Here is a 27,457-nt window from a genome sequence, read left to right on the forward strand (position 1 = left end):
AGAGGCACTCGGGAGATTGGAAACAGCGCGAGAGGAGAGGCACTCGGGAGATTGAAAACAGAGCGAGAGGAGAGTCATTCGGGAGATTGTAAACAGAGCGAGAGGAGAGGCACTCGGGAGATTGAAAACAGAGCGAGAGGAGAGTCATTCGGGAGATTGAAAACAGAGCGAGAGAGAGATAGTCGGGAGATTGAAAACAGAGCGAGAGGAGAGGCACTCGGGAGATTGAAAACAGAGCGAGAGGAGAGTCATTCGGGAGATTGAAAACAGAACGAGAGGAGAGGCACTCGGGGGATTGAAAACAGAACGAGAGGAGAGGCACTCGGGAGATTGAAAACAGAGCGAATGGAGAGATAGTCGGGAGATTGAAAACAGCGCGAGAGGAGAGTAGGACTGGAGATTGAAAACAGAACGAGAGGAGAGTCGGTCGGGAGATTGAAAACAGAACGAGAGGAGAGTCGGTCGAGAGATTGAAAACAGAACGAGAGGAGAGTCAGTCAGGAGATTGAAAACAGCGCGAGAGGAGAGACAGTCGGGTGATTCAAAACAGCGCGAGAGGAGAGGCACTTGGGAGATTGAAAACACCGTGCGGGAGAGACAGTCAGGGGATTGAAAACAGAACGAGAGGAGAGTCATTCGGGAGATTGAAAACAGCGAGAGGAGAGGCAGTAAGGAGATTGAAAACAGAACGAGAGGAGAGTCTGTCGGGAGATTGAAAACAGAACGAGAGGAGAGGCACTCAGGAGATTGAAAACAGAGCGAGAGGAGAGTCAATCGGGAATTTGAAAACAGAGCGAGAGGAGAGGCACTCGGGAGATTGAAAACAGCGCGAGAGGAGAGGCAGTCAGGAATTTGAAAACAGAGCGAGAGGAGAGGCACTCGGGAGATTGAAAACAGAGCGAGAGGAGAGATAGTCGGGAGATTGAAAACAGCGCGAGAGGAGAGTCATTCGGGAGATTGAACACAGAGCGAGAGGAGAGGCATTCGGGAGATTGAAAACAGGGCGAGTGGAGAGGCATTCGGGAGATTGAAAACAGAGCGAGAGGAGAGGCATTCGGGAGATTGGAAACAGCGCGAGAGGAGAGATAGTCAGGAGATTGAAAACAGAGCGAGAGGAGAGGCACTCGGGAGATTGAAAACAGAGCGAGAGGAGAGATAGTCGGGAGATTGAAAACAGAGCGAGAGGAGAGGCACTCGGGAGATTGAAAACAGCGCGAGAGAGAGGCACTCGGGAGATTGAAAACAGCGCGAGAGGAGAGGCACTCGGGAGATTGAAAACAGAGCGAGAGGAGAGGCACTCAGGAGATTGAAAACAGAACGAGAGGAGAGGCACTCGGGGGATTGAAAACAGAGCGAGAGGAGAGGCACTCAGGAGATTGAAAACAGAACGAGAGGAGAGGCACTCGGGGGATTGAAAACAGAGCGAGAGGAGAGGCAGTCAGGAGATTGAAAACAGAGCGAGAGGAGAGATAGTCGGGAGATTGAAAACAGAGCGAGAGGAGAGACACTCAGGAGATTGAAAACAGAACGAGAGGAGAGGCAGTCAGGAGATTGAAAACAGAGCGAGAGGAGAGGCAGTCAGGAGATTGAAAACAGAGCGAGAGGAGAGATAGTCGGGAGATTGAAAACAGAGCGAGAGGAGAGACACTCGGGAGATTGAAAACAGAGCGAGAGGAGAGGCACTCAGGAGATTGAAAACAGAACGAGAGGAGAGGCACTCGGGGGATTGAAAACAGAGCGAGAGGAGAGGCAGTCAGGAGATTGAAAACAGAGCGAGAGGAGAGGCAGTCAGGAGATTGAAAACAGAGCGAGAGGAGAGATAGTCGGGAGATTGAAAACAGAGCGAGAGGAGAGGCACTCGGGAGATTGAAAACAGAACGAGAGGAGAGGCACTCGGGAGATTGAAAACAGAGCGAGAGGAGAGGCATTCGGGAGATTGTAAACAGAGCGAGAGGAGAGATAGTCGGGAGATTGAAAACAGCGCGAGAGGAGAGGCATTCGGGAGATTGAAAACAGAACGAGAGGAGAGATAGTCGGGAGATTGAAAACAGAGCGAGAGGAGAGATAGTCGGGAGATTGAAAACAGCGCGAGAGGAGAGGCACTCGGGTGATTGAAAACAGCGAGAGGAGAGGCACTCAGGAGATTGAAAACAGAACGAGAGGAGAGGCACTCGGGAGATTGAAAACAGAACGAGAGGAGAGGCAGTCAGGAGATTGAAAACAGAGCGAGAGGAGAGGCAGTTGGGAGATTGAAAACAGAACGAGAGGAGAGGCACTCGGGAGATTGAAAACAGAACGAGAGGAGAGGCACTCGGGAGATTGAAAACAGAGCGAGAGGAGAGACACTCGGGAGATTGAAAACAGAACGAGAGGAGAGGCACTCGGGAGATTGAAAACAGAACGAGAGGAGAGGCAGTCAGGAGATTGAAAACAGCGCGAGAGGAGAGGCAGTCAGGAGATTGAAAACAGAACGAGAGGAGAGGCAGTCAGGAGATTGAAAACAGATCGAGAGGAGAGATACTCGGGAGATTGAAAACAGAGCGAGAGGAGAGGCACTCGAGAGATTGAAAACAGAGCGAGAGGAGAGGCACTCGAGAGATTGAAAACAGAACGAGAGGAGAGGCAGTCAGGAGATTGAAAACAGATCGAGAGGAGAGATACTCGGGAGATTGAAAACAGAGCGAGAGGAGAGGCACTCGAGAGATTGAAAACAGAACGAGAGGAGAGATAGTCGGGGGATTGAAAACAGAGCGAGAGGAGAGGCACTCGGGAGATTGTAAACAGAGCGAGAGGAGAGGCAGTCAGGAGATTGAAAACAGAGCGAGAGGAGAGATAGTCGGGAGATTGAAAACAGCGCGAGAGGAGAGGCACTCAGGAGATTGAAAACAGAGCGAGAGGAGAGGCATTCGGGAGATTGAAAACAGAGCGAGAGGAGAGATAGTCGGGAGATTGAAAACAGAGCGAGAGGAGAGATAGTCGGGAGATTGAAAACAGAGCGAGAGGAGAGTCAATCGGGAAATTGAAAACAGCACGAGAGGAGAGACACTCGGGAGATTGAAAACAGAGCGAGAGGAGAGACAGTCGGGAGATTGAAAACAGAACGAGAGGAGAGACAGTCGGGAGATTGAAAACAGCACGAGAGGAGAGACACTCGGGAGATTGAAAACAGAGCGAATGGAGAGATAGTCGGGCGATTGAAAACAGAGCGAGAGGAGAGGCATTCGGGAGATTGAAAACAGCGCGAGAGGAGTGACACTCGCGAGATTGAAAACAGAGCGAGAGGAGAGACAGTCAGGAGATTAAAAACACCGTGAGAGGAGAGACAGTCGGGTGATTGAAAACAGAGCAAGAGGAGCGGCAGTCGGGAAATTGAAAACAGTACGAGAGGGGAGACAGTCAGGAGATTAAAAACACCGTGAGAGGAGAGACAGTCAGGAGGTTGAAAACAGCGCAAGAGAGGCAGTCAGGAGATTGAAAACAGCGCGAGAAGAGAGGCAGTCGGCAGATTGAAAACAGAGCTAGAGGACAGTCAGGGGATTGAAAACAGCAAGCGAGAGTAGAGTCAGTCAGGAGATTAAGAACAGCAAGCGAAAACAAGTCGTGAAATCACAGGAAAGACGCAGTTTGTTTAGAGAAGAAGCTATTTGCTGAGTTTCTGGTGAATGGTTAAAGTCTATTCTGTTCCTAGGTTTATAATAATGTGGGTACTGTACTCCTGTAAATTGATAGTAAATTGATTGGATTACCATTGTCCAGAAACTGAACCAGACTAACCATATAAATATTGTGGCTACAAGAGCAGGTCAGAGGCTAGGAATCCTGTGGTGAGTAACTCACCTCCTGACTCCCCAAAGCCTGTCCACCATCTACAAGGCACAAGTCAGTATGCAATAGAATACTCCCCACCTGCCTGGATGAATGCAGCTTCCAGAACACTCAAGATGCTCAACACCATCCAGGACAAAGCAGCCCAACTTGATTGGCACCCCTTCCACAAACATTCACTTCCTCCACCACCGATGAACAGTGGCAGCAGTGTGTACCATCTACAAGATGCACTGCAGAAATTCACCAAGGCTCCTTCGACAGCATCTTCCAAGCCCATGACCGCTTCCATCTAGAAGGACAAGGGCAGCAGACACATGGGAACACCACCATCTGGAAGTTCCCCTCCAAGTCACTCACCATCCTGACATGGAAATATATCGCCGTTCCTTCACTGTCACTGGGTCAAAATCCTGGAACTCCCTCCCTAACAGCACTGTGGGTGTACCTACACCACATGGACTGCAGCGGTTCAAGAAGGCAGCTCACCACCACCTGCTCAAGAGCAAATCCGGATGGGCAACAAATGCTGGCCTAGACAATGATGCCCACATCCTGTAAATAAACTGTTTAAAAATAAGGGGTCGCCCATTTAAAATGGAGATGAGGTGAATTTTTTTTCTCTCAGAGGGTCATGAGTCTTTGGAAATCTCTTCCTGAAAAGGCAGTGGAATATTTTCCAGAAGAGGTGGATGGATTCTTGGTAAGCAAGGTTATCAGGGGTAAGTGGGATGCAGATCTGAGGTTACTATCAGATCAGCCATGATCTTCTTAAATGGTGGAGCAGGTTCGAGGGGCCAAGTGGCCTACTCTTGCTCCTTGTTCATATGTTCGAATGCCGTATAGATAACTGTTCACTCTGGGACGATGTCCATTCAACAAAGAGTGTTACGGAAAAGATGTTGAGGACTGACCTCGTGAATATTAAAGAGACGTTGGAAAGGAAAGAGATTTCCAAAATAAAATTGGTCGACGCAAGTCACCAGTTGTCAGGTTGTTTCACAAAAAGAAATGCTTGTCCAAAGAAATTGTTGGATATACTTGAAGTGGGAAATCTTGTGTTATAATGGATATGAGAACACAGAAATTTTCATGTCATAAGCTTATTAATTTTCTTTTCGTTTTCAGGGCAGGTGGGGCGATGGAGTATGTTAAAGATTGAGTGTGTAAAAAGATAACGCATTATCATTGTGTACTTTTTATGAATAGTTTCTGCCTGCATATCAATTTAATTTAAAGATAGGAGGTGAATCTGTTAGTATCTAATCAGTTTTATTGATGGATGTTAAATACCTAGTAGTTGAAGGTAACAAAGTAAACGGATGTTGGGTATTGATTAGTTAGTTATACTCAGATGTGTATATAAAGAAGATTCAGCCTACACTGGGGGAGAGGGTGTTAGAGTGGAGGAGTAAGCTCGGTGGTGAGGAAGAAACAGTCACCACCAAGGTACCCTAGTTTCAGTGTCTTCTTCACAACCAGACTTTGGAACTTCCTCTGACAACCTGGAGAACAATTTTAGGTACCAGGGCCTGAATTTTACGTTCTGAGCTCAGGTGCGCCTGACCTGAATGCACATAAAATTGCGCAAATGATGTTGGGCGTGCGTCATCACGCACAGGTGCAATATTGAGGTTGGCAGGCGCATGTGGGAGTTGGAGCCGTGCCCGCTGACAATTAAAGAGCCCATTAAGGCCATTGAAAAGCCTATTGACTGAGATTTTATTTTGCCCGTGCGATCTTTGTGCTCATCGCACAGGCAAAATGAGCAGGTGGGCAGCACGTCTTTATCAGATTGTTATCCAAGGGCGGGGTAAAAAGCCCCCGGAACACATGCACTTTCATTATATTTGTGATGTTCTGAGTTTTGCCAGATTTCCTTCTGATTGCACTAGCTTTCTAAGCTGGTTCACCTATAAATCTGTGCTAAAGTTCGAACAAAGTAGATCAGTCTGTACAAACCATGGGGAACATTGTAATTTACAAAAGATATTGGCCTTGAAAATCCATGGCCATGTGGCATATTGCCATTGTAATTATATGGGGGCAGGAGGGAGTTCAGCTGAGGGTAGGGGCTCTCTCTACGTCAGACTCCCCATGACCCAGGCCTTCATTATGACCCCACATCCAGATGCTGCAGGCTAGTCATCTGAAGTGTCCTGGCCGACCCAGCGGTAGATGTAGAATATGACCAGATCCCTGCGTAATTAACAACAGCTTTTTAAAGAGGATTCCCCTACAAAAGGGAAAAACCACACTTTGTTTCTAGTCCCCTGTACCCCTCCCTCCCTCCCTTCACTTCGCCCCCTCCCCCATCACAGTCACTAGCCCTAGCTGTGTCACCTCAGCCGGGCAGTCCACAGCAGCTGCAGTAACGGATGGACCAGATGCACCCTTATTGGCATGGGTGTTGGAGCATTCTGCTCTCTTTAGTTTAGTAGGTTATGGGTTCAAGCCCCACTTCAGAGAGTTGAGTATGTGGGCTTACTGTGCTAGCACAGTCCTGAGAGAGTGCTGCACTGTCTGTGGTGTCAGTGTCCAGGTAAGATATTAATCTGAGACCACGTCCACTCTCTCTGATGGATGTAAGAGATCCAACAATGCTGTCTATGGGAGCTTGCTGTGCGCAAATTGGCTGGCTGGCACATTCTCCATATTATAGCAGTGACCACACCTCAAAAAGCGGTGAGGCACTCTGGGATGTCCTGGAGTAATGAAAGGTGCTGGAGAAATGCTTATTCATTGTTTTTTCTTCATCACTGATGTAAGTAGATGAAGGGAACCCCCTCCCCCTCCCCACTTCCCACTCCCCCCACCCACAGCTTCCTCACTGCTGCCACAAGGTTTAGTTGGGTCACTGGCAGATACTGGGAAGGACCTGTAGATATTCGAGGCATGTTTCAGAGCGACTCCATACAAATATGACAAGTCAGTGAAGGTTTCAGTCAGGATCAATTCACAGCCAAAAAGCCGCAGTATTAACACCAAATTCGTTTCCACGCTGCAGGACCTATCTGCATTTCCACTGGAAGTTTCATTGAAGTTACCAAAGTTGTGGGGGATATACCATTGGATCCAGGGCCTGACTCATACCCACCCCCACCTGCACTGTCAGGCCAACCACAAGATGTGTTTCACACTGGGTGGGCCTTAATTTGCGACCCAGCATGAAATGGCGTTGAGAATGCACCTCGCCTGGGAGCGGATTCTACATCTGCATCTGGGTCCACTGACTTTGCATAGACGCCCAGTGTGAAATTCAGGCCCAGGCTTTAGAAAGGGTGTCCTTTGGAGTGAGTGCAGCATAGATTTACCAGAATGATCGCTGGATTCCCAGGGCTAAGATATGAGGACAGATTGAACAAACTAGCGTTAGATCCCTGGAATTTAATGGTTGAGTTGTCAAAAGTTTTTAAGGTATTAAGGGAAACAGATAGGGTAGGTTGGGGGAAACAATTTGCGTTCATTGGGGAGTCTAGAACTAGGGGGCATTGTCAAAAATTTAGAAACAGACTTTTTAAGACTGAAATTAGGAAACAGCTCTTACTGCAAAGGGTTGTAGATGTTTGGACCTGTTTTCTTCAAAAGACAATTATTGATACTGGATCAAATGTTAATTTTAAATCTGAGATTGATAGATTCCTATAAAGCACTGTCAGGAAGATATAATAATTCTCATACTGTTATTGGGATTTATTGTAAAATAGTGGTATCTGTGCATGTGTATTTGTGCGTGTATGTGTGAGTGTGAGACTTAATTGGATTAAAGGCAGCTGGTCTGAAGGCTTTGATGTAAACATGGGGGAAGTTTAGAATGTAAGGTGTAAAAGGATATTTGCGTTCTTAAATAGACCAGACTAGATTGTTTTCAATGGAGGGGTGAAATATGTCACCTAGCCAGGTGAAGTTTGGAAATAGTGGGCAGAATTTAGCCCCTTTTCATAACGAACAAAAGACAAATTTGCATGCACTATCATGTGCAATTGTGACTTGCCCAAGTTACCCACAAACTGTTCTCATGCATTACCAAACTGCTTGTTATTCTAGTCAATATCTGCACACATTGCATTTCAATCCAAACAGAGAAGGTTGAAGACACAAATTTGACAGCATCTTTGCTCAAGAGATTATGGTTTCCCCTCCTGTCTCCTCCTCAATTGTTGGAAAGAATAATGTTATTACAGCTTTTACCTGGTCCTCTTATAAGATCAGTCCAGGTTACTATTAGAAATGAACCAAAAACAAACATAGCTGGAAAAACTCAGCAGGTCTGACAGCATCTGTGGAGAGGGATACAGTTAACGTTTCAAGTCCGTATGACTCTTGATCAGAAGTTCTGATGAAGAGTCATATGGACTAAAAACATTAACTTTGTCTTCCTCTCCACAGATGCTGTCAGACCTGCTGAGTTTATCCAGCTATGTTTGTTTTTGGTTCACGCTTCCTTCCTTGTTGGACTGGAAACTCACTGATCTAGAAAGTTCTCTTAAACGCACTTCAGAAGCTCTTATGTTATAACATCTCCTCCAATACGTTTACCTCTGAATACAGCTGAGTGATAAGATCAGTGACCTGTTTAGTCACTAATACTTTGTGCAGCAGTACACATCTATGGTATTCCTTTGAGTTTATATTCTAAGATGTAACCTTTATCTGTTACTTGAATTTCTATCTGAAAGTAACAATGTACAAGCTTCCATTCTAGGTACAAGTAGTCCGCGTTTGCAACTAACTCACACTCAGGCCTGAATTTTCACAAAGACAGAGAGGTGCTGGGATTTTGCGGTCCTGCCTGCGGTGGGAAACATCACCCCAGAATATTTGAGAGACCAGCCAGGAAAATCCCAGCCAGGGTCTTTGGTTAAGCCAAAATAGCACTGCAGCCCCAATTCTGGAGGTCTAGCCAATCCCCCCACCAAACCTGGCACCCACCATTTTTGCTGGGGATGGGGTTCCGGGGGGAGGGGGTGCAGGTTGTAGGTTGCACATCTGTGGTTCACAGAGGTAGCTGCACTTCAACATGTGCAGCTGCCTTCAAACAGATGTATTTTTCACTTTTCAGAAGGTCTGAAGCTGTTGGAATAATTTGCAGAGGTAAAGGTCCTTTTGGATAGGTCCAGGGACACCTTTGGGAGAGGTCATGAATGTGTGTAAAAAGCACATGAACTTATTGGAACTTTAAAGCTGTCAAGGTATTTAAATCTCCTGACTATGTAAAGCAGTCTGCAATTTAAAACAAAAAATAACTGCTTGCTATTTCACTCTGTCTGTTGACATAAGCCTGAGGGTTATCATTATAAGATTTGTGCTGCATGACTGATTACACATCCTACCATTATCAGAGTGGTGCCTGTCAGTTCATAGTTTGACATCTCCAAGTGGTTATTAAGTCTTTGTGGGGCTCTGAATAAAAATGTTTGTTTTATATGGGATTAAGAACTTGAATTAAATGTTTTGATAAGTGTTTAAGCAGTTAAAGGAGTGTAAATGTAGTGAATGGTTTTTATGAATGAGTGTTCTTTTAAAAAAATGAAGTCATCAATAGACACTTAGAACCTTATTTTATTTCATCTCAGCCTGGATCCTGAGGTCTGCCCATGGTAAATACAAGGCGAGTTGGCATTAAGGGTATAAGGACAAAGGGTGGTGGGCGGGGGCAATGGGTTGGAATGAATTGGCACTCGAAACGTTAACTCTGTCTTCCTCTCCACAGATGCTGTCAGACCTGCTGAGTTTTTACAGCTACTTTTGTTTTTGTTTCAGATTTCCAGCATCTGCAGTATTTTGCTTTTAACTATTCAAAATGAACCTGGGACATAGGAATCGAGAAAGCAATATGGAAAACAGTGAAAAGTAAGTTGACCAAATAGCACAGAGTCCACCTCGGCACTGCTTTTACAATGTACTTGAAGCAAGACAAAAATAAAAATAAAAATACCTGGAAAAACTCAGCAGGTCTGGCAGCATCTGCGGAGAGGAGCACAGTTAACGTTTCAAGTCTAAATGAATCTTCAGATCTGTTGGTTGTGGGATCGCTTAGCTCTGTCTATCACCTGCTGCTTATGCTGTTTGGCACACAAGTAGTCCTGTGTTATAGCTTCACCAGGTTGACACCTCATGTTTAGGTATGCCTGGTGCTGCTCCTGACATGCCCTCCTGCACTCTTCATTGTACCAGGGTTGATCCCCTGGCTTGATGGTAATGGTAGAGTGGGGGATATGCTGGGCCATGAGGTTACAGATTGTGTTCGAGTACAATTCTGCTGCTGCTGATGGCCCACAGCACCTCATGGATGCCCAGTCTTGAGTTGCTAGATCTGTTTGAAATCTATCCCATTTAGCCCAGTGGTAGTGCCACACAACACGATGGAGGGTATCCTCAATGTGAAGTTGGGACTTTGTCTCCACAATGACTGTGTGGTGGTCACTCCTACTGATACTGTCATGGCATCTGCAGCAGGCAGGTTGGTGAGGATGAGGTCAAGTATGTTTTTCCCTCCTGTGGGTTCCCTCACCACCTGCCGCAGACCCAGTCTAGCAGCGATGTCCTTTAGAACTTGGCCAGCTTGCTCAGTAGTGGTGCTACCGAGTCACTCTTGGTGATGGACATTGAAATCCCCCACCCAGAATACATTCTGCACCCTTGCCGCCCCCAGTGTTTCCTCCAAATGATGTTCAACAAGGAGGAGCACTGACTCCTCAGCTGAGGGGGGCAGTATGCGGTACTCAGAGCAGGTTTCCTTGCACGTGTTTGCCCTAATGCCATGAGACATCATGGGGTCCGGAGTCGATGTTGAGGACTCCCAGGCTAACTCCCTCCTGACTGTATACTACGGTGCAGCCACCTCTGCTGGGTCTGTCCTGCTGGTGGGACAGGACATATCCAGGGATGGTGATAGTTGTGTCTGGGACTAGTCTGTGAGACATCTCTCCCAATTTTTGCACAAGCCTCCAGATGTTAGTAAGGAGGACTGTGCATGGTCGACAGGGCTGAGTTTGCCATTGTCATTTCCTAGGTCGGTGCCGGGTAGTTCGTCCTGTTTTCATGCCTTCTTTTTGAGACTTTGTAGTGGTTTGACACAACTGAGTGGCTTGCTGGGCCATTTCAGAGGGCATTTAAGAGCCAACCACATTGCTGTGGGTCTGGAGTCACGTGTAGGCCAGATCAATGCAAGGACAGCAGATTTCATTCCCTAACGGGACATTATTGAACCAGATGAGTTTTTATGACAATTGACAATGGTTTCATGGTCATCATGCATCATTATTTAAAAAGGGTGTGAGGGATAGGCCATAAAATTATAGACCGGTCAGTCTGACTTCAACGGTGGGCAAATTATTGGAATCAATTCTGAAAAACAGGATAAACTGTCACTTAGAAAGGCACGGATTAATCAGGGATAGTCAGCATGGTTTTGTTAGGGAAGATCGTGTCTTACTAATTTAATCAATTTTTTTTGAGGAAGTGAGAAGGAGGATTGATGAGGGTAGTGTAGTGGATGTCGTCTACATGGGTTTCAGTAAGGCATTAGACAATGTCCTACTTGGCAGACTGGTCAGAAAAGTAAGACCCCATGGGATACAGGAGAAGGTGGCGAGTTTAATCCAGAATTGACTCAGTGACAGGAAACAAAGGGTAATGGTCGATGGATCTTTTTGTGAATGGAAAGCAGTTTCCAGTGGTGTTTCACAGGGCTCAGTGTTGTGGCCCTTGCTGTTTGTATATATCAATGGTTTGGGCATAAATGTGGGAGGTATGATTAGGAATGACACAAACATTGGCCATGTAGTTGACAGCGAAGAGGATAGCTGTCGTCTCCAGAATTATATCAATGGTTTGTTTGAGTGGGCAGAAAAGTGGTAAATGGAATTCAATCCAGAAAAGTGTGAAGTAATGCATTTGGGGTGGGCAAACAAAGCAAGGGAATACTCAATAAACGGGAGGATATTGAGTGGGGCTGAGGAAGTGAGAGACCTTGGAGTGCATGTCCACAGTCCCTGAAGGTGGCAGGACAGGTGGAGAAGGTGGTAAAGAAAGCATATGGAATGCTCTTCTTTACTGGGCGAGGTGTTGAATACAAAAGCAGGGATGTAATGCTGGAACGTATAAAACACTGGATAGGCCACAGCTGGAATTTTGTGTACAGTTCTGGTCACCACATTACAGGAAGGACCTAATAGCTCTGGAGAGAGTGCAGAGGAGATTTACAAGAATGTTGCCAGGGCTTGAAAACTGCAGCTATGAGGAGAGATTGGATAGACTGGAGTTGCTTTCCTTAGAACAGAGGAGGCTGAGGGGTGACCTAATTGAGATGTACTGTTTCCCGTAGCTGAGGGGTCAATTACCAGGGGGCTTAGATTTAAGGTGATTGGTAGAAGGATTAGAGGAGACATGAGGAAAAGCTTTTTCACCCAGAGGGTGGTGGGTGTTTGGAATTCACTGCCTAAGGTGGTGGTTGAGGCTGAAACGCTCATTTAAACAGTACCTGGATCTGCATCTGAAGCGCTGGAACCTGCAAGGCTACGGACCAGGTGCAGGAAAGTGGGATTAAAATGAGCGGCTAGTTTATTTTTCATCTTTTCCTGGCCAGCATAGACATAATGGGCTGAATGGCCTCTTTCTGCACCGTAATTTTTCTGTGGTTCCATCGCTAGAACTTTAATTGCAGATTTTTATTAAATTCAAATTTCACCATCTGCCATGGTGGGATTTGAACCCAGATTCCCAGAACATTACCCTAAATCTCTAGGTTACTGGTCTGGTAGCGACACCACTATGTCACCATGAGGTTACTTGATGTCTAAATTAGGGTAGCGGTTTAAACTGGTTCCGAGAAACTATCAAATGCATTATTAAATTTACAACTTAGCTTAAGTAATAAAATTTCAATCAAGATAAGTATAACAGTAAGCGAATTAAGAACAATATTAGAGCACAGCACATAGTGAGGTATTAATTAAAATCAATAGTTTATACAAGGTACTCTAAATTTTTTTTATTCGGTTATGGGATGTGGGCATCGCTGGCAAAGCCAGCATTTATTGTCCTTCCCTAGTTGCCCTTGAGAAGGTGGTGGTGAGCTGCCTTCTTGAACTGCTGCAGTCCCTGTGGTGTAGGTGCTGTTGGGGAGGGAGTTCCAGGATTTGGACCCAGAAACAGTGAAGGAACAGCAATATATTTCCAAGTCAGGATGGTGAGTGACTTAGAGGGGAACTTCCAGGTGGCAGTGTTCCCACCTATCTGCAGCCCTTGTCCTTCTAGATGGTAGTGGTCATGGGTTTGGAAGGTGTTGTCGAAGGAGCCTTAGTGAATTCCTGCAGTGCATCTTGTAGATGGTACACACTGCTGCTACTCTGGGTCGGTGGTGAGTGAGTCAGTGTGAGTCTGCACTGGATAGCTGTGTTTGGCTGCAGTTGAGTGCTTCATTTAGAGTTTGGTGACTGAGGGAGTTCGGTGAGAAGAGAGGAGGTGATCCTTTTCTACTATTGCTCAAAGAAGAGCGACAGCCTTGTTAAGTAGGAACTGGTGAGTAAATTAGAAAAATATATTTTTGAAGTTCCTATACTTGGATTTAACTGCAAAGCACCAGGAATAAGGGAAATTTAGGGCCAATATAATAAAGTAATACAAATAATCCAAAGTAGAATAAAGTTGACATTAAGGAAGTAGAGTTAAGACATGGCAGAGTAGCTCAGTTGAGTGGAATGTGTGTCCTGTAACATGTGCGAACTCATGGACGCTACCGGTGTCCTAGACGACCACATGTGCAGGAAGTGCCGTCAGCTGCAGAAACTTGAGCTCTGGGTTTCAGAGCTCGAGCAGCGGCCGGAGTCACTGTGGCACATCCGCAAGGCTGAGAGCTACATGGATAGCACGTTCAGAGAGGTGGTCACACCGCAGCTTAAGGGCCCAGAGACAGGGACGGAATGGATGACCACCAGGCAGTCCAAGAGAAGTAGGCAGGTAGTGCAGGAGTGCCCTGGGGTCCCGCTCACAAATCAGTTTTCCGTTTTGGAAGCTGGTGAGGGTGCTGGGTCCTCAGAGGAGCGCAGTCAGAGCCAGGTTTGTGGCACCACGAGTGGCTCGGCTGTACAGGAGAGGAGGAAGTAGAAAGGAAGAGCTGTAGTGACAGGGGATTCATTGGTTAGGGGAAGAGGCAGGTGTTTCTGTGTCTGTAGACGTGATTCCAGGATGGTGTGTTGCCTCCCTGGTGCCAGGGGCAAGGATGTCACAGAGCAGCTGCAAGACATTCTTCTGGGAGGGGGGGGTGTTGAACAGTCAGAGGTTGTGGTCCACATTGGTGCCAATGACTTAGGTAGGAAGGGGGATGTGGTCCCGTAATCAGTATTTAGGGAGCTAGGCAGGAAATTAGCAATCAGAACCTCTAATGTAGTAACCTCTGGATTACTCCCAGTGCCACATGCCAGTGAGTACAGAAATAGGAGGATAAGGCAGGTGAATGTGTGGCTGGAAAGGTAGTGCAGGAGGGAGGGTTTTAGATTCCCAGGACACTGGGACTGGCTCTGGGGGAGATGGCACCTGAACAGAGCTGGGACTGAGTTCCATGAGGGGCGTTTTGCTAGTGCTGTTGGGAGGACTTTAAACTAATGCGGCAGGGGTGTGGGAACCAAGAGAAAATATTAGAGAGGAATAGCAGGGTGCACAAAATACTGGGAGGGACAGATAGCACTAGTATAGAGAACAGTAAGTTAATAGGTAAAGTCAGGGTATGGGAGAAAATAGCAAAATCTATATCAGGTTACTATGCTTGTATGTGAATGCACAGAGTACAGTAAATAAAATTGGGGAGTTACAGGTGCAGATTGCTATGTGGAAATATGATGTTGTGGCGATAACAGAGACCTGGCTCAAGGAAGGGCAGAACTGGGTGTTAAATATTCCCGGGTACAAGGAAGAGATAGGAAAGGAATGAAAGGAGGAGGGGTGGCGGTATTGGTTAAGGAGAGCATTGCAGTGCTGGAGAAAGAGGGTGTCCCAGAGGTTTCAAGGACAGAATCTATTTGGCTACAGCTAAGGAACAAAAAGGATGCAATTACATTGCTTGGTGTAGTCTATAGACCACCAAATAGTTTTGGAAGGTCTAATACAGGCAGGAATTATACAGTAAATGGCAGAACCCTTAAGTGCATCGACGAGCAGAGGGATCTGGGTGTACAGGTCCACAGGTCACTGAAAGTGGCAACGCAGGTGGATAAGGTAGTCAGGAAGGCATATGGCATGCTTGCCTTCATTGGCAGGGTATTGAGTATAAAAGCTGGGAAGTCATGCTGCAGCTGTATAGAACCTTGGTTAGGCCACACTTGGAATATTGCGTGCAATTCTGGTCACCACATTACCAGAAGGATATGGAGGCGTTGGAGAGGTTTATCAGGATGCTGCCTGGTCTGGAGGTTATCAGCTATGAGGAGAGGTTGGAGAAACTCGGATTGTTCTCACTAGAGCGACGGAGATTGAAGGGCAACTTGATAGAAGTTTAGAAAATCATGAGTGGCATGGACAGAGTAGATAGTCAGAAGCTTTTTCCTAGGGTGGAAGAGTCAATTACTAGGGGACATAGATTTAAGGTGAGAGGAGAAAACTATAGAGGAGATGTGCGGAGCAAGTTTTTTTTACACAGAGGGTATTGAGTGTCTGGAATTCACTGCCAGAGGAGGTGGTGGAAGCAGGTACGATAGTGGTGTTTAAGAGGCAGCTTGACAAATAGATGAATAGGATGGGAATAAAGGGATACGGACCCCGGAAGTGCAAAATGTTTTAGTTGACGGGCAATATTATCAGCGCAGGCTTGGAGGGCCGAAGGGCCTGTTCCTGTGCTGTACTTTTCTTTGTTCTTTGTTCTAGTGAGAAGGATGTAGAAGAACAAATCTACAGGGAAATTGCAGAGAGATGCAGGCATTATAGAGTAGTTATGATGGGGGACTTTAATTGCCCAAATGTAGACTGGGACAGTGGTAGTGTAAAGGGTGGAGAGGGGCAAAAGTTCCTAGATTGTGTTCAGGAGAACTTTCTACAGCAGTATGTGTCCAATCCAACAAGAAAAGATACACTGTTAGACCTGGTTCTTGGAAATGAGGCAGGCCAAGTAGATCAAGTGTCAGTGGGGGATCATTTAGTAGACAGTGATCATTGTATTGTACATTTTAGGATGATGATAGAAAAGGACGATAGGCAATCCAGAGTAAAAATAATTAACTGGACAAGAGCTGACTTTGATGGGGCAAGAATGGACTGGAACAAAAGATTGGCAGGAAAAACTGTGCCTTAACAGTGGGCTACCTTCAAAAAAGAATTGGTTTGGGCGCAGTCAAGGTATATCCCATCGAAAGGGCAAACAAATCTACAGCTCCAATGATGAAAGAGGAGATAGAAGTTAAGATAAAGAAGAAAAAGTGTTGTGACAGGTGTCAGGTAGAAAATACAATTGAGAACCAAGAGGAATACAGAAGGTTCAGGGAGGAGGTGAAAAAGCAAATTAGAGAAGCAAAGAGGGATTATAAGAAAAGACTGGCAGCCAACATAAAGGGGGATCCCAAAGTCTTCTATAGACATATAAATAGTAAAAGGATGGTAAAAGGAGGAGTAGGGCTGATTATGGACCAAAAAGAGAATTTACACGTGGATGAAGGGGTCACGGCTGAGGTATTAAATGAATACTTTGTATCCATCTTTACCAAGGAGGTCGATGCTGCCCAGGTCATGGTGACAGACCAGGAAACTCTGTCACTAGAAGGGCTCAACATTGGTAAGGGGGAAGTGTTGAATAGACTTAAAGTTGACAAGGTTGACACGGTGGACAGGCTTTGGGAAGTCAGAGGATGAGTTATTTGTCACAGGATTCCCAGCCTCTGATCTGCTTTTGTAGCCACCATACTTATGTGGCTAATCCAATTCTGTTTCTGGTCAATGTTAACCTTCAGGATGTTGATGTTGATTATAAAGGAGGGATTGGAGACATTTCCTTTGATCATGGATGAGCAGCTGAGATCTGCTGCTTGCAAATCCTGCCCCATCTGGTAAGTTCAGGACGCTTCATATATCTGGGGAGGGCACATGTGGAGGACATGTCTCCAGCTGCTCCAGCTCCAGCCCTGAATTTCCGAGCTTGAGGAGTAGCTGGAGTCACTGTGAAGTATCAGGCGGAATGAGAGTCTCCTGGATCCAGGAGGTGGTCACCCCGCAGGCAGAGAGGGTTCAGGATAGTGGAGGGGTGGCCATCTGGAAGAGTAGAAAGAGGCAGCAAGTACAAGAGTCTTCAGGGTGTGTGCCTCTCCCAGACAGATACTCAACATTGGAGACTGCTGCACGTGCCAAAACCCTGAAGGAGTGCAGTCCAGAGCATGGCACCAATGGGTAAGAGATCGTACAGGAAGGAACAGCAAAGAATAGAAAAACAGTCATTATAGGAGATTCCATAAGCAGGGGAACAGACAGGCATTTCTGTAACTGTCATTGTGAATCCCATGTGGTGTGTTGCATCTCTGGTGCCCGGATAAAGGACATTACGGAGGAAGTGCAGAATATTCTGTGGGGAGAATGAGTGAGCCGCAAGTTGTGGCATACGTCAGTAGCGACGACGCATAGAGAGCAGGTACTGAGGTTCTATGGGAAAATTCAGGAGCTAATATGTAAGTTCAAAAGTGGGATCCCAAAGATGGTAATTTCTGGATGAGGCATGATGCAAGAGGGAGGGCTTCAGATTCTTGGAACTTTGGGATCCGTTCTGGGGCAGGAGGCACCTATTCAAAATGGATGGACTGCACATCAACAAGACCAATGTGCTTGCAGCAAGCTATACCAGTGTAGCTGAGGAAGATTTCAACTAAATTAGCAGGGGGTTGGGCACCAGTATATAGCAGAAGAGAAGTTAATAAGGTGCATAAAGGAGTGAGAGTGTTGGACAGTATGAGAGAAGGAAGCAGTACTATGTTAGATACTGGCAGAGTAAGAAGGACCATGAGGAATACAAAGACGGCTTTACAATGCGTGTATATAAACACACACAGTGCAGTGAATAAGGTGGGTGAGCCACAAGTGCAAAAAGCCTTGTGGGAATATGATGTTGTAGCAAGAATAGAAACACTGCTTAAAAATGATGAGAACTGGACACTTAATATTCACAGATACAAAAAGTGCTCAGAAAAGATAGAGGAGGAGGAAAGGGAAGACATAGCAGTGTTTGAAAGAAAAAATGTCCTTGCGGGAGCAAGAATCCTCTTGGTTAGTGTTGACATAGGACATGGTCATCTTAGTGGGGATATTCTATAGGCCTTCATATACAGTTGTGGGAGAGAGAGAGAGAGAGAGGGTCAAATCTGCAGCAAAATTACAGATGAGCAAGAACTGTAGATTGGTGATAAAAAAAATCAAAAAATATTTTATTTTTACTTTAGTTTTCCAGTATTCACAATATTTTGCTTTGTATAGGGTGGTGTTATTGGGGGACTTTAATTACACAAATATCAATTGGGATAATGTTAAAGGATAAGAGGGACAGGAATTTCTGAAAGGTTTCTGAAGAACCTGCTTGACCAGTTTGTTCTTGGTCTAACCAGAAAGAAGACATTGCTGGATCTGGTATTGACAATGAGATAGACCAAGTGGACCACTGCCTGTAGGGAACACTTGGGTAAGAGTGATCATCATATCACAAGGTTTTGGTTAATAATCACAGAATCACACAGTGCAGAAGAGGCCCTTCGGCCCATCGAGTCTGCACCGACACGTGAGAAACACCTGACCTTCCTACCTAATCCCATTTACCAGCACTTGGCTCGTAGCCTTGAATGTTATGACGTGCCAAGTGCTCATCCAGGCACTTTTTAAAGGATGTGAGGCAACCCGCCTCCACCACCTTCCCAGGCAGCACATTCCAGACCATCACATCCCCCCTAAACCTCCTGCCCCTCACCTTGAACTTAGGTCCCCTTGTGACTGACCCTTCAACTAAGGGGAACAGCTGCTCTCTATCCACCCTGTCCATGCCCCTCATAATCTTGTACACCTCGATCAGGTCGCCTCTCAATCTTCTCTGCTCCTTCTTCTCGGTCTTCCAATAATGGGGAAGAGCTAGCAACAATTTAAAGTGGGACTTCTAAACTGGAAGAGGGCTAATTTCAATGTGATGAGAAAGGGTCTAGCCAGGGAAAAATATAACTAAAGATTGACAGGAAAAACTGTAATGGAATATTTTGTGACCTTTAAAGAGGAAATGTAATTAGGTTTATCCAGTCTGTATGTAGATTGAAGACCCCCATGATTACTGCAAAACCCTTATTACATGCACCTCTAATTTCCATACCCTACATTATCATAGCTGTTTGGTGGCTTATAAATAACTCCCCCCAATGTTTGCTGTCCCTTGTTGTTTCTTAGCTTCACCTCAATCTAATTCTACAACTTGACCTTCCGATCTCACCAATTTACTGATCCCATCCTTTATTAACAGAGCTACCACACCTCCTCTTCCTTTCTGCCCATCCTTCTATCCTTCTAAAATGTCCAATATCCTTGAATATTCAGCTCCCAGCCTTGGTCATCCTGCAGCCACGCTCCATAATTGCAATTAGATCATACTCATTTACCACTATCTGTGCCGTCAATTCATCTACCTGTTGTGAATGCTGCATACATTCAGATAGAGTGCCTTTAATTTTACCTCTGACATTTTTCCATATTTTGACCCTATTTGATGCTGGCTTTGTTTCCGCTGCCTTCCAATTTCACTTACTACTTTCCTTCCTACCATTATCACCTTTGGTTCTCTCTGAATTCCCTCTCAGGTCGCCCCCCCCCCCCCCCACCCCCTCAAAAACACTCTCCCCAGACAGGCCCTGTTTTCTCAACTCTCAAATAGTTCATGTTCCAGGGGAGAACAAATAAAGCACTTCAAAGGCACTCTGAAGCTCTCCTTGAAGCGCTGCAGCATTGGCATTAATGACTGGGAGGAGCTTGTTATTGAGCACTTTCAATCTGTGTCCTTTGGAACCAGGCTTTTACTTATTTACTCTATCATAACCATTCATTTGCTTTTGAACAAAGCTCTCATTAACCTTAAACAAAGATCTGAAAAAGAGTCATAAGGACTTGAAACGTTATCTCTGTTTTTTTTTCTCTCCACAGATGCTATCAGACCTGCTGAGTTTTTCCAGCATTTTCTGTTTTTGTTTCAGATTTCCAGCATCTGCAGTATTTTGATTTTATCTCTCATTAACCTTCTCTGCTCTACAGAGAACAGCCCTGGCTTCCCTGTTCTCTTCAAACAACTGCACTCCCTCATCCCCTGTACCATTTTGGTAAATCTCCGCTGCACTCTCTCCAAGGCCATGACATCCTTTCTAAAACTCCAGCTGGGGATTAAACAGTGATTTATAGAGAGTTAGCAAACTTTCTTGCTTTTGCATCTATTCCTCTGTTTATAAAACTAAGGTTCTCATATGCTCTTTTAAAACAGCCTTCTTACCTTGTCTTACCACCTTCAAAAATGTCAAATTCTCTCTGTTCTATTAATCTATAATCCAACAGAGTAAAAACAATATTGCTACTCACCCTAGTATCCCAGCAGTCACGAAGACAACCCACAGGTGACCCAGGTTAAGGGTGAATGTGAAGGCCACCATCCCTGCAAAGGCCAAGAAGTAAACGGCCAATGTGGTCTGTCTAAGAGAAAAGGTAAAAGATAAACAGTTTAAGATTATTGCTGTTTTATTGGCTAACCATATTTAACAATGGTGTGTTAATATCAATTAACTTCTGTCATTTTCCACAGGTAAAATACATCACTGATGGTTACTTGCCCACCCATTCTTGCTAGGATTATTTTGTGGGTTTAACATTATCTGTTGATCTCCCATTTTAAGCAGGAGAGATGGAGAGCAGATGCACTGGGCATGAAGTGGTCTGGATCTGCTTCATCAAATGACCAGTTAACTTAATTAATCCCAATGATAAACTGCAGTTGAGTTCCCTTGTGTTTCATTTCTGCAATGCTCATCAGTGATAGTAATTACCCTTGGAGCCTTGCCCTTTTAAAGAGAGCTGCCACATTCAGTTTTATTTCATCAGCAATATTATCGTCAAGTGAATGAACATTAAAGCAGACATCATCAGTTGACATGAGCCACACAAACTATCCTAAACTATGCAAACGGTTAAAAGAAGCACATTATTCTGGTCCTGTCAGTCCAGCCAGCAAAGCTCTGCTTCTGTTTACTCTGACTTCATGCAGCCAATAGCTCATGGTTGTGCAGAGCAGGAGATGCTTGTGTTTAATATCTGGGGCAGTGCATTCAAACTGAGGCTGAGATCTCACACTCGACTTTTTCAAGGAAATCCCTGATAAGATGTTAGCAGCATCAGCATTGCTTTGTTACATGAAAACGTTCGGCTGCCTAGCTGTGTACCAACGTGCTGCTCCGCGGAGTAGTAGGCTGCAGGGTCGTGCACTGTGATTCTCCACAAGTTGAATTCCTGATCTCAGCCGGACCACCAAAGGCAAAGGCACCAAGTAGAGAAGAGGGAACAATCGAGGAATCAACTCAGGCTGCTCTTGTGGTCCTTCTAGCCCCCAGTTACAAAGAGGATGGAACTGTTCTAACAAGAAAGAATAATCTATGTTACACTGAGTCCCATGGGTGGGACTGCTACGAAGCAGCAATTAACCCCAAATAACACTGCAAAGGCTTTGGATGGAGGTGGCTTCTGTGCCCAACCTCTCTCAGCCAAAGAGTGGACTTGGAAAGGGGAAGAAAAGGAGGCCTAAGAAGGGAAAGAAACAGAAATAAATGTCATTGAGCAGTTCCCATCAGAGTTAGCAAGCAGTCATTCCCCACCACAGCAAGTGGTCAGTCTTCCATAGCACCCATACTGAGTAGTCATCCCACAGCAGAGTGACCACGTGGTATATATCCTGCTGTACTCAGCAGCGTCTCGCACAAGGGAATGAATATCAGTCATCCCTGTCCAGCCCCCCTAACCCCCGACATTACAGCGAGTGTTCAGCCAACCCCCACCAGATTGAGCAAGTGATCGGTCATGCTGAATTCTGCAGCATCCAAACTGTATAAGTCATAAATGGTTTCACACAGATGCCATGGGACAACGATGCTGTCAGTCCCTGTTAAACAGAGGAAGCATAAAACACTCAAAAGCTAAGTGTTAGTGGCACATTCAGAAATATATAGACACCTAGTTATGCAAGAAGATTTGAGCAATAGGTATAATACACAATGAAGCAAATTTTCATTTTATTCATCATATTTAGTGGTAGATTCAAACCTTCATAAAGTAAAAACTCCAATTGTTACACACCAGTGTAATGTCGAGCATCAACTTAAATTCGATTTAAAACTAACTTAATAAATGAGCATGCCAAAGCAGCACATCTTAAATGGTGCGCACATAAATTTAAAGCAGTAGCATCAAAGTAAGAACTGCTTTTAAAAGTAGTTAAGCTCAGTGGGTAAATGCTTTAGCAATATAGGAGAAAACCACAGAGTGTCAGCATGGTCCAGGCTGATTTGTGCTGATAGCTGATCTCGTGTCCAGGTGGAAAAAGCTCCTATTTTGTATTAGATTAGCTGATCTCAATTGAGGGAGAAGATAGGACTACAGGAGGACTCAGAATCTGCAGGATGGGGGTAGGGAAGAGGAACAGCCAGGAAAGCCATTGGTCTCTGTGATCCACTGATCTCCACTGAAATAAGCAGATGTGGGTATGAGTAGAGGACAGGCTCTGATGTCTCTGTCAGTCTCAATACTTTTCCCTTACCACCCTTAAACATCCTGCTGACACTCAGTCTAGCAGATAAAAGAATGGATGAAGGCACCAGTGAGTGACTGGTGCCTGTGGAACTGCAGCACAACAGAGACAGCACCTTCAGGGAGGAGAAACAGGAGAAATTATTAACTTGAATATTTTGTTTAATAAATGAGTGCTGATGAAATTGCACCATTACTGATTCATGACTTGGGGAGTTGAACAATAGTCTGATGATGGCAAAATACTGTTAGTTAACATATCTAATAATTTAATCCAACTACTTAACTGACAGAGTAAACCTTTTTAGTAATTGTTCAATATCATCTGGAGATACTGGTTTCAACTAAAACACTTCTAAAAATATATATGGAAGGATTGTATCAAAAGCAGGATTATCTCAATTCAACTGACAGTGTAATTGGTTTACAGTGAAAAGATTCATGTACACCATTAAAATTACACAATGTCTAGTCAAAGAGGTTGCATCAGGCTTATTTGTCTATCACAGAAAGGAAGACTGAAGTAGAAGATCATCAGAGGGTGGAGACAGACTCTTTTTTCTTTGCTTACAGGATATGGGCTTGGCTGGCTGGGCTAGCATTTATTGCCCATCCCTAATTGCCCTTGAGAAGGTGGTGGTGAGCTGCCTTCTTGAACCGCTGCCTGCAGTCCATGTGGTGTAGGTACACCCACAGTGCTGTTAGGGAGGGAGTTCCAGGATTTTGACCCAGCGACAGTGAAGGAACGGCGATATATTTCCAAGTCAGGATGGTGAGTGACTTGGAGGGGAACTTCCAGGTGGTGGTGTTCCCATCTATCTGCTACCCTTGTCTTTCTAGATGGTAGTGGTCGTGGGTTTGAAAAGTGCTGTCTGTGGAGCCTTGGTGAGTTTCTGCAGTGCATCTTTTAGATGGTACACACTGCTGATACTGTGCATTGGTGGTGGAGTGAGTGAATGTTTGTGAATGGGGTGCCAATCAAGCTTTGTCGTGGATGCTGGTGAGCTTCTTGAGTGTTGTGGGAGCTGCACTCATTCAGGCAAGTGCAGAGTATTGCATCACACTCCTGACTTGTGCCTTGTACATGGTGGACAGGCTTTGGGGAGTCAGGAGGTGAGTTACTCTCCACAGAATTCCTAACCTCTGACCTGCTCTTGTAGCCACAGTATTTATATGGCTGGTCCAGTTCAGTTTCTGGTCAATAGTAACCCCCAGGATGTTGATAGTGGGGGATTCAGTGATGGTAATGCCATTGAATGTCAAGGGGTGATGGTCAGATTCTCTCTTGTTGGATATGGTCATTGCCTGGAATTTGTGTGGCGTGAATGTTACTTGCTACTTGTCAGCCCAAGCCTGGATATTGTCCAGGTCTTGCTGCATTTGGACATGGACTGCTTCATTATCTGAGGAGTTGCAAATGGCGCTGAACATTGTACAATCATCAGTGAACATCCCCATTTCTGACCTTATGATGGAGGGAACGTCATTGATGAAGCATCTGAAGATGGTTGGGCCAAGGACACTACCCTGAGGAACTCCTGCAGTGATGTCCTGGAGCTGAGATGATTGACCTCCAACAACCACAACCATCTTCCTTTGTGCTAGGCATGACTCTAACCAGCGAAGAGTTTTCCCCCTGATTCCCATTGACTCCAGTTTTGCTGGGGCCCCTTGATGCCACACTCGGTCAAATGCTGCCTTGATATCAAGGGCAGTCACTCTCACCTCACCTCAGGAGTTCAGCTCTTTTGAAATTTACATCAAAGACTTAGATGAGGGGAGTGAAGACATGGTGGCTAAATTTGCAGATGACACAAAGATAGGCCGGAAAATATGTTGTGAAGAGATTGCAGATGGATATAAATAGGTTGAGTGAGTGGGCAAAGATCTGGCAAATGGAGTTTAATGTGGGAAAATGTGAAGTTGCTCACTTTGGCAGGAAGAACAAAAAAGCAGAGTATTACTTAAATGGAGAACGGCTGCAGAATTCTGAGGTGCAGAGGGATCTGGGTGTTCTAGTACATGAGTCACAAGAAGTTAGCTTCAGTTATAAGGGCATTGGTGAGACCGCACCTCAAACACTGTGTGCAGTTTTAGTCTCCTTATTTAAGGAAGGATGTAAATGGATTGGAGGCGGTTTAGAGGAGGGTTATTAGATTGATATCTGGAATGAGTGGGTTGTCTTATGAGGAAAGGTTGGGCAGACTGGGCTTGTTTCCACTGGAGTTTAGAAGAGTGAGGGGTGATTTGATTGAAGTATATAAGATCCTGCATGGCCTTGACAAGGTGGATGTGGAAAGGATGTTTCCTCTTGTGGGTGAGTCTAGAACTAGGGGACACTGTTTTAAAATTAAGGGTCGCACTTTAAGGACAGAGATGAGGAGAAATTATTTCTCTCAGAGGGTTGAGCGACTTTGGAACTCTGCCTCAGAAGGTGGTGGAGGCGGGATCATTGAATATTTCTGAGGCAGAGGCAGATAGATTCTTGTCAGGCAAGGGAATCAAAGGTCTTTGGGGTTAGATTGGAATGTGGAAACCGAAACACTCCTGTTCCTATTTCTTATGTTCTTACGTCCATGTTTGAATCAAGGCTGTAATGAGGTCAGAAGCTGAGTGGCCCTGGCGGAACCCAAACTGAGTGTCACTGAACAGGTTATTGCTGAGTAAGTGCCACTTGATAGCACTGTTGATGACCCCTTCCATTACTTTACTGATGATTGAGAGCAGACTGATGGGGTGGTAATTGACTGAGTCGGATTTGTCCTGATTTTTGTGTATAGGACACACCTGGACAATTTTCCACATAGCCGGGTAGATGCCAGTGTTGTAGCTGTACTGGAGCAGCTTGGCTAGGAGCGCAGCAAGTTCTGGAGCACAAGTCTTCAGTATTGTTGCCGTGATGTTTTCAGGGCCCATAGCCTTTCAAGGTTTTGAATGGCTGGGATTGCTGTTTCTGATGCCTAGGTCAATGCCAGGTTGTCTGTCCGGTTTCATTCCTTTTAGGTTTAATTGTGTTTGATACAACTGAATGACATGCTAGGTCATTTCAGAGGGTGGTTAAGAGTCAACCTGGAGCACTTCAGAAATTTCAGAAATTGCTCCCCTGCCTTTCCCTTTACACTAACATTATGCCAATCGATATTTGGGTAATTAAAGTTCCCCATATAATCTCTCTATAGTTCTTGAGAGAGGAGGATCAGAGAGTTGGGAGACGCACCACTGGGGGGAGAGAGAGTCTGAGATAGAAACGCACCATTGCTGTGGGGGAGAGTGTGAGACAGAGGAGTATCACAGTGGGGGCAGAGCTTGAGATAGAGGAGTATCACTGTGGGGGAGAGGCTGATATTTCAACAATACAGAGTGAGGAGAGTTTGAGTTAGAGGACTATTAGAGGGTGTGCAAACAGACCAAGTAATATATATAAACACAAACACAAAAAATGAAGGAAAAACTCAGCAGGTCTGACAGCATCTGTGGAGAGAAAGATAGAGTTAACGTTTTGAGTCTGTATGACTTCTTCAGAGTGAACAAGAGTCATATGGACTCGAAACGTTAACTCTGCCTTTCTCTCCACAGATGCTGTCAGATCTGCTGAGTTTTTCCATCATTTTTTGTTTTTGTTTCAGATTTCCAGCATCTACAGTATTTTGCCTTTTTTAAGTAATAAATATACTTATGTTATCTTATTTGGTTTGGAATATGTAATCAGCCTGGTTCACCCAATTTTATATGCCGCACCCATTGAACATAATGTGCTGAATCTGACTTTTAAAAGATCCTCTTGTGTGTGTAGAATGGAAGACAGAACAGGGAAGGCAGTAAAAGCAGCAACATTTAAGATAGTAGACTATAAGGGTTGAAAATAGTAGAGAATAAGAATTGAAAACAGTAGAGTATGAGGGTGAATCTGTGATCTGATGCTTCCGAGAATGTTAGAATAATTCAAACTAATTGCAGAAAAATCCGGTGCTTGGTGCCAGTGATTTGCTAAAATGAATTTGCTATGCATGCTACATAGCAAAATTACTGTTAAAGAATACAGGTCAGAAATAAATGCATAGACCTTAAACAAATGATGAAAAAAGGCTAAAAAAAGACAGGCAGGCCAGAAATGAAGTTTTACATTTTGCAGTAAGCATTAAGTATATATTTATGAGTGGCTTTCTAAATACATTGCTAACTTCATATTTTGTTTCCTGTATTTGGGCATTTTTTTGCTCATATTTTGCAAGCTGTATGTTTTAAGAATCATGATTGATGCAGCAAGCACAGACTTCCCTGGTGCTGGCAATATTAAGCTTAAAGGTTACTATTTTGATGCTTAACTGTTCTGTGAGTTATGATGCACCTCTTGTGAATGATGCTCTCAAGACAAAAAAATTTCCTTCTCTTTCACAGTGATCTGTGAAAAAAAGACACTTGGGAAACATTTTCATGTAGAAAATGCCCACTTAAATTAAAAGCAAATCCCTGCATTTACATATCAGGCATGAGGAAAAGCCTATGTGGTGATGATAGTTGAAAAATCCACTTCTTGTGGCGGTGGGTCCCCCAGCTCTGTCACAGGTAGAAATCATAGAATAGTGGGGAAGCGGGGTATCCAAGGGTATGTGTGGGGGCACATGTTGATCTGTGCAAGAGGCCTCAAGAGGGTGAGGGATGAGGAGGCAGTCTCCAGAGGAGATGAGGCCAGATGGAGAATTTGAGGGTATGTGTGTGAGAATGGGTGGTGATGTCCCTGAGCTGGCAGTGAGTGAGATGCCAGTAACTTGTGAGTTTAGAGTGATAAGATGGTTGCCTTACCCTGGCAGCATGGATGAGATCATTCATCCTCTTTTACACTGGATGGCCAACC

The 27,457-nt window shown here is 45.0% G+C and overlaps 1 protein-coding gene across 3 annotated transcripts in view; it reads right to left on the reverse strand.

The window, feature by feature from the left end:
- flvcr2a (FLVCR heme transporter 2a) overlaps nt 1–27,457 on the reverse strand; it is a 213,405-nt gene that overhangs the window by 96,991 nt on the left and 88,957 nt on the right. For all 3 annotated transcript variants that reach the window (XM_041214694.1, XM_041214692.1, XM_041214691.1), the window contains one exon: nt 20,392–20,502. In XM_041214694.1, the coding sequence (XP_041070628.1) occupies nt 20,392–20,502 (111 nt within the window). The remainder of the gene's footprint in view (nt 1–20,391; nt 20,503–27,457) is intronic.

Source organism: Carcharodon carcharias, chromosome 20, assembly GCF_017639515.1.
Source record: "Carcharodon carcharias isolate sCarCar2 chromosome 20, sCarCar2.pri, whole genome shotgun sequence".
In the NCBI taxonomy this organism is placed as follows: Eukaryota; Metazoa; Chordata; class Chondrichthyes; order Lamniformes; family Lamnidae; genus Carcharodon; species Carcharodon carcharias.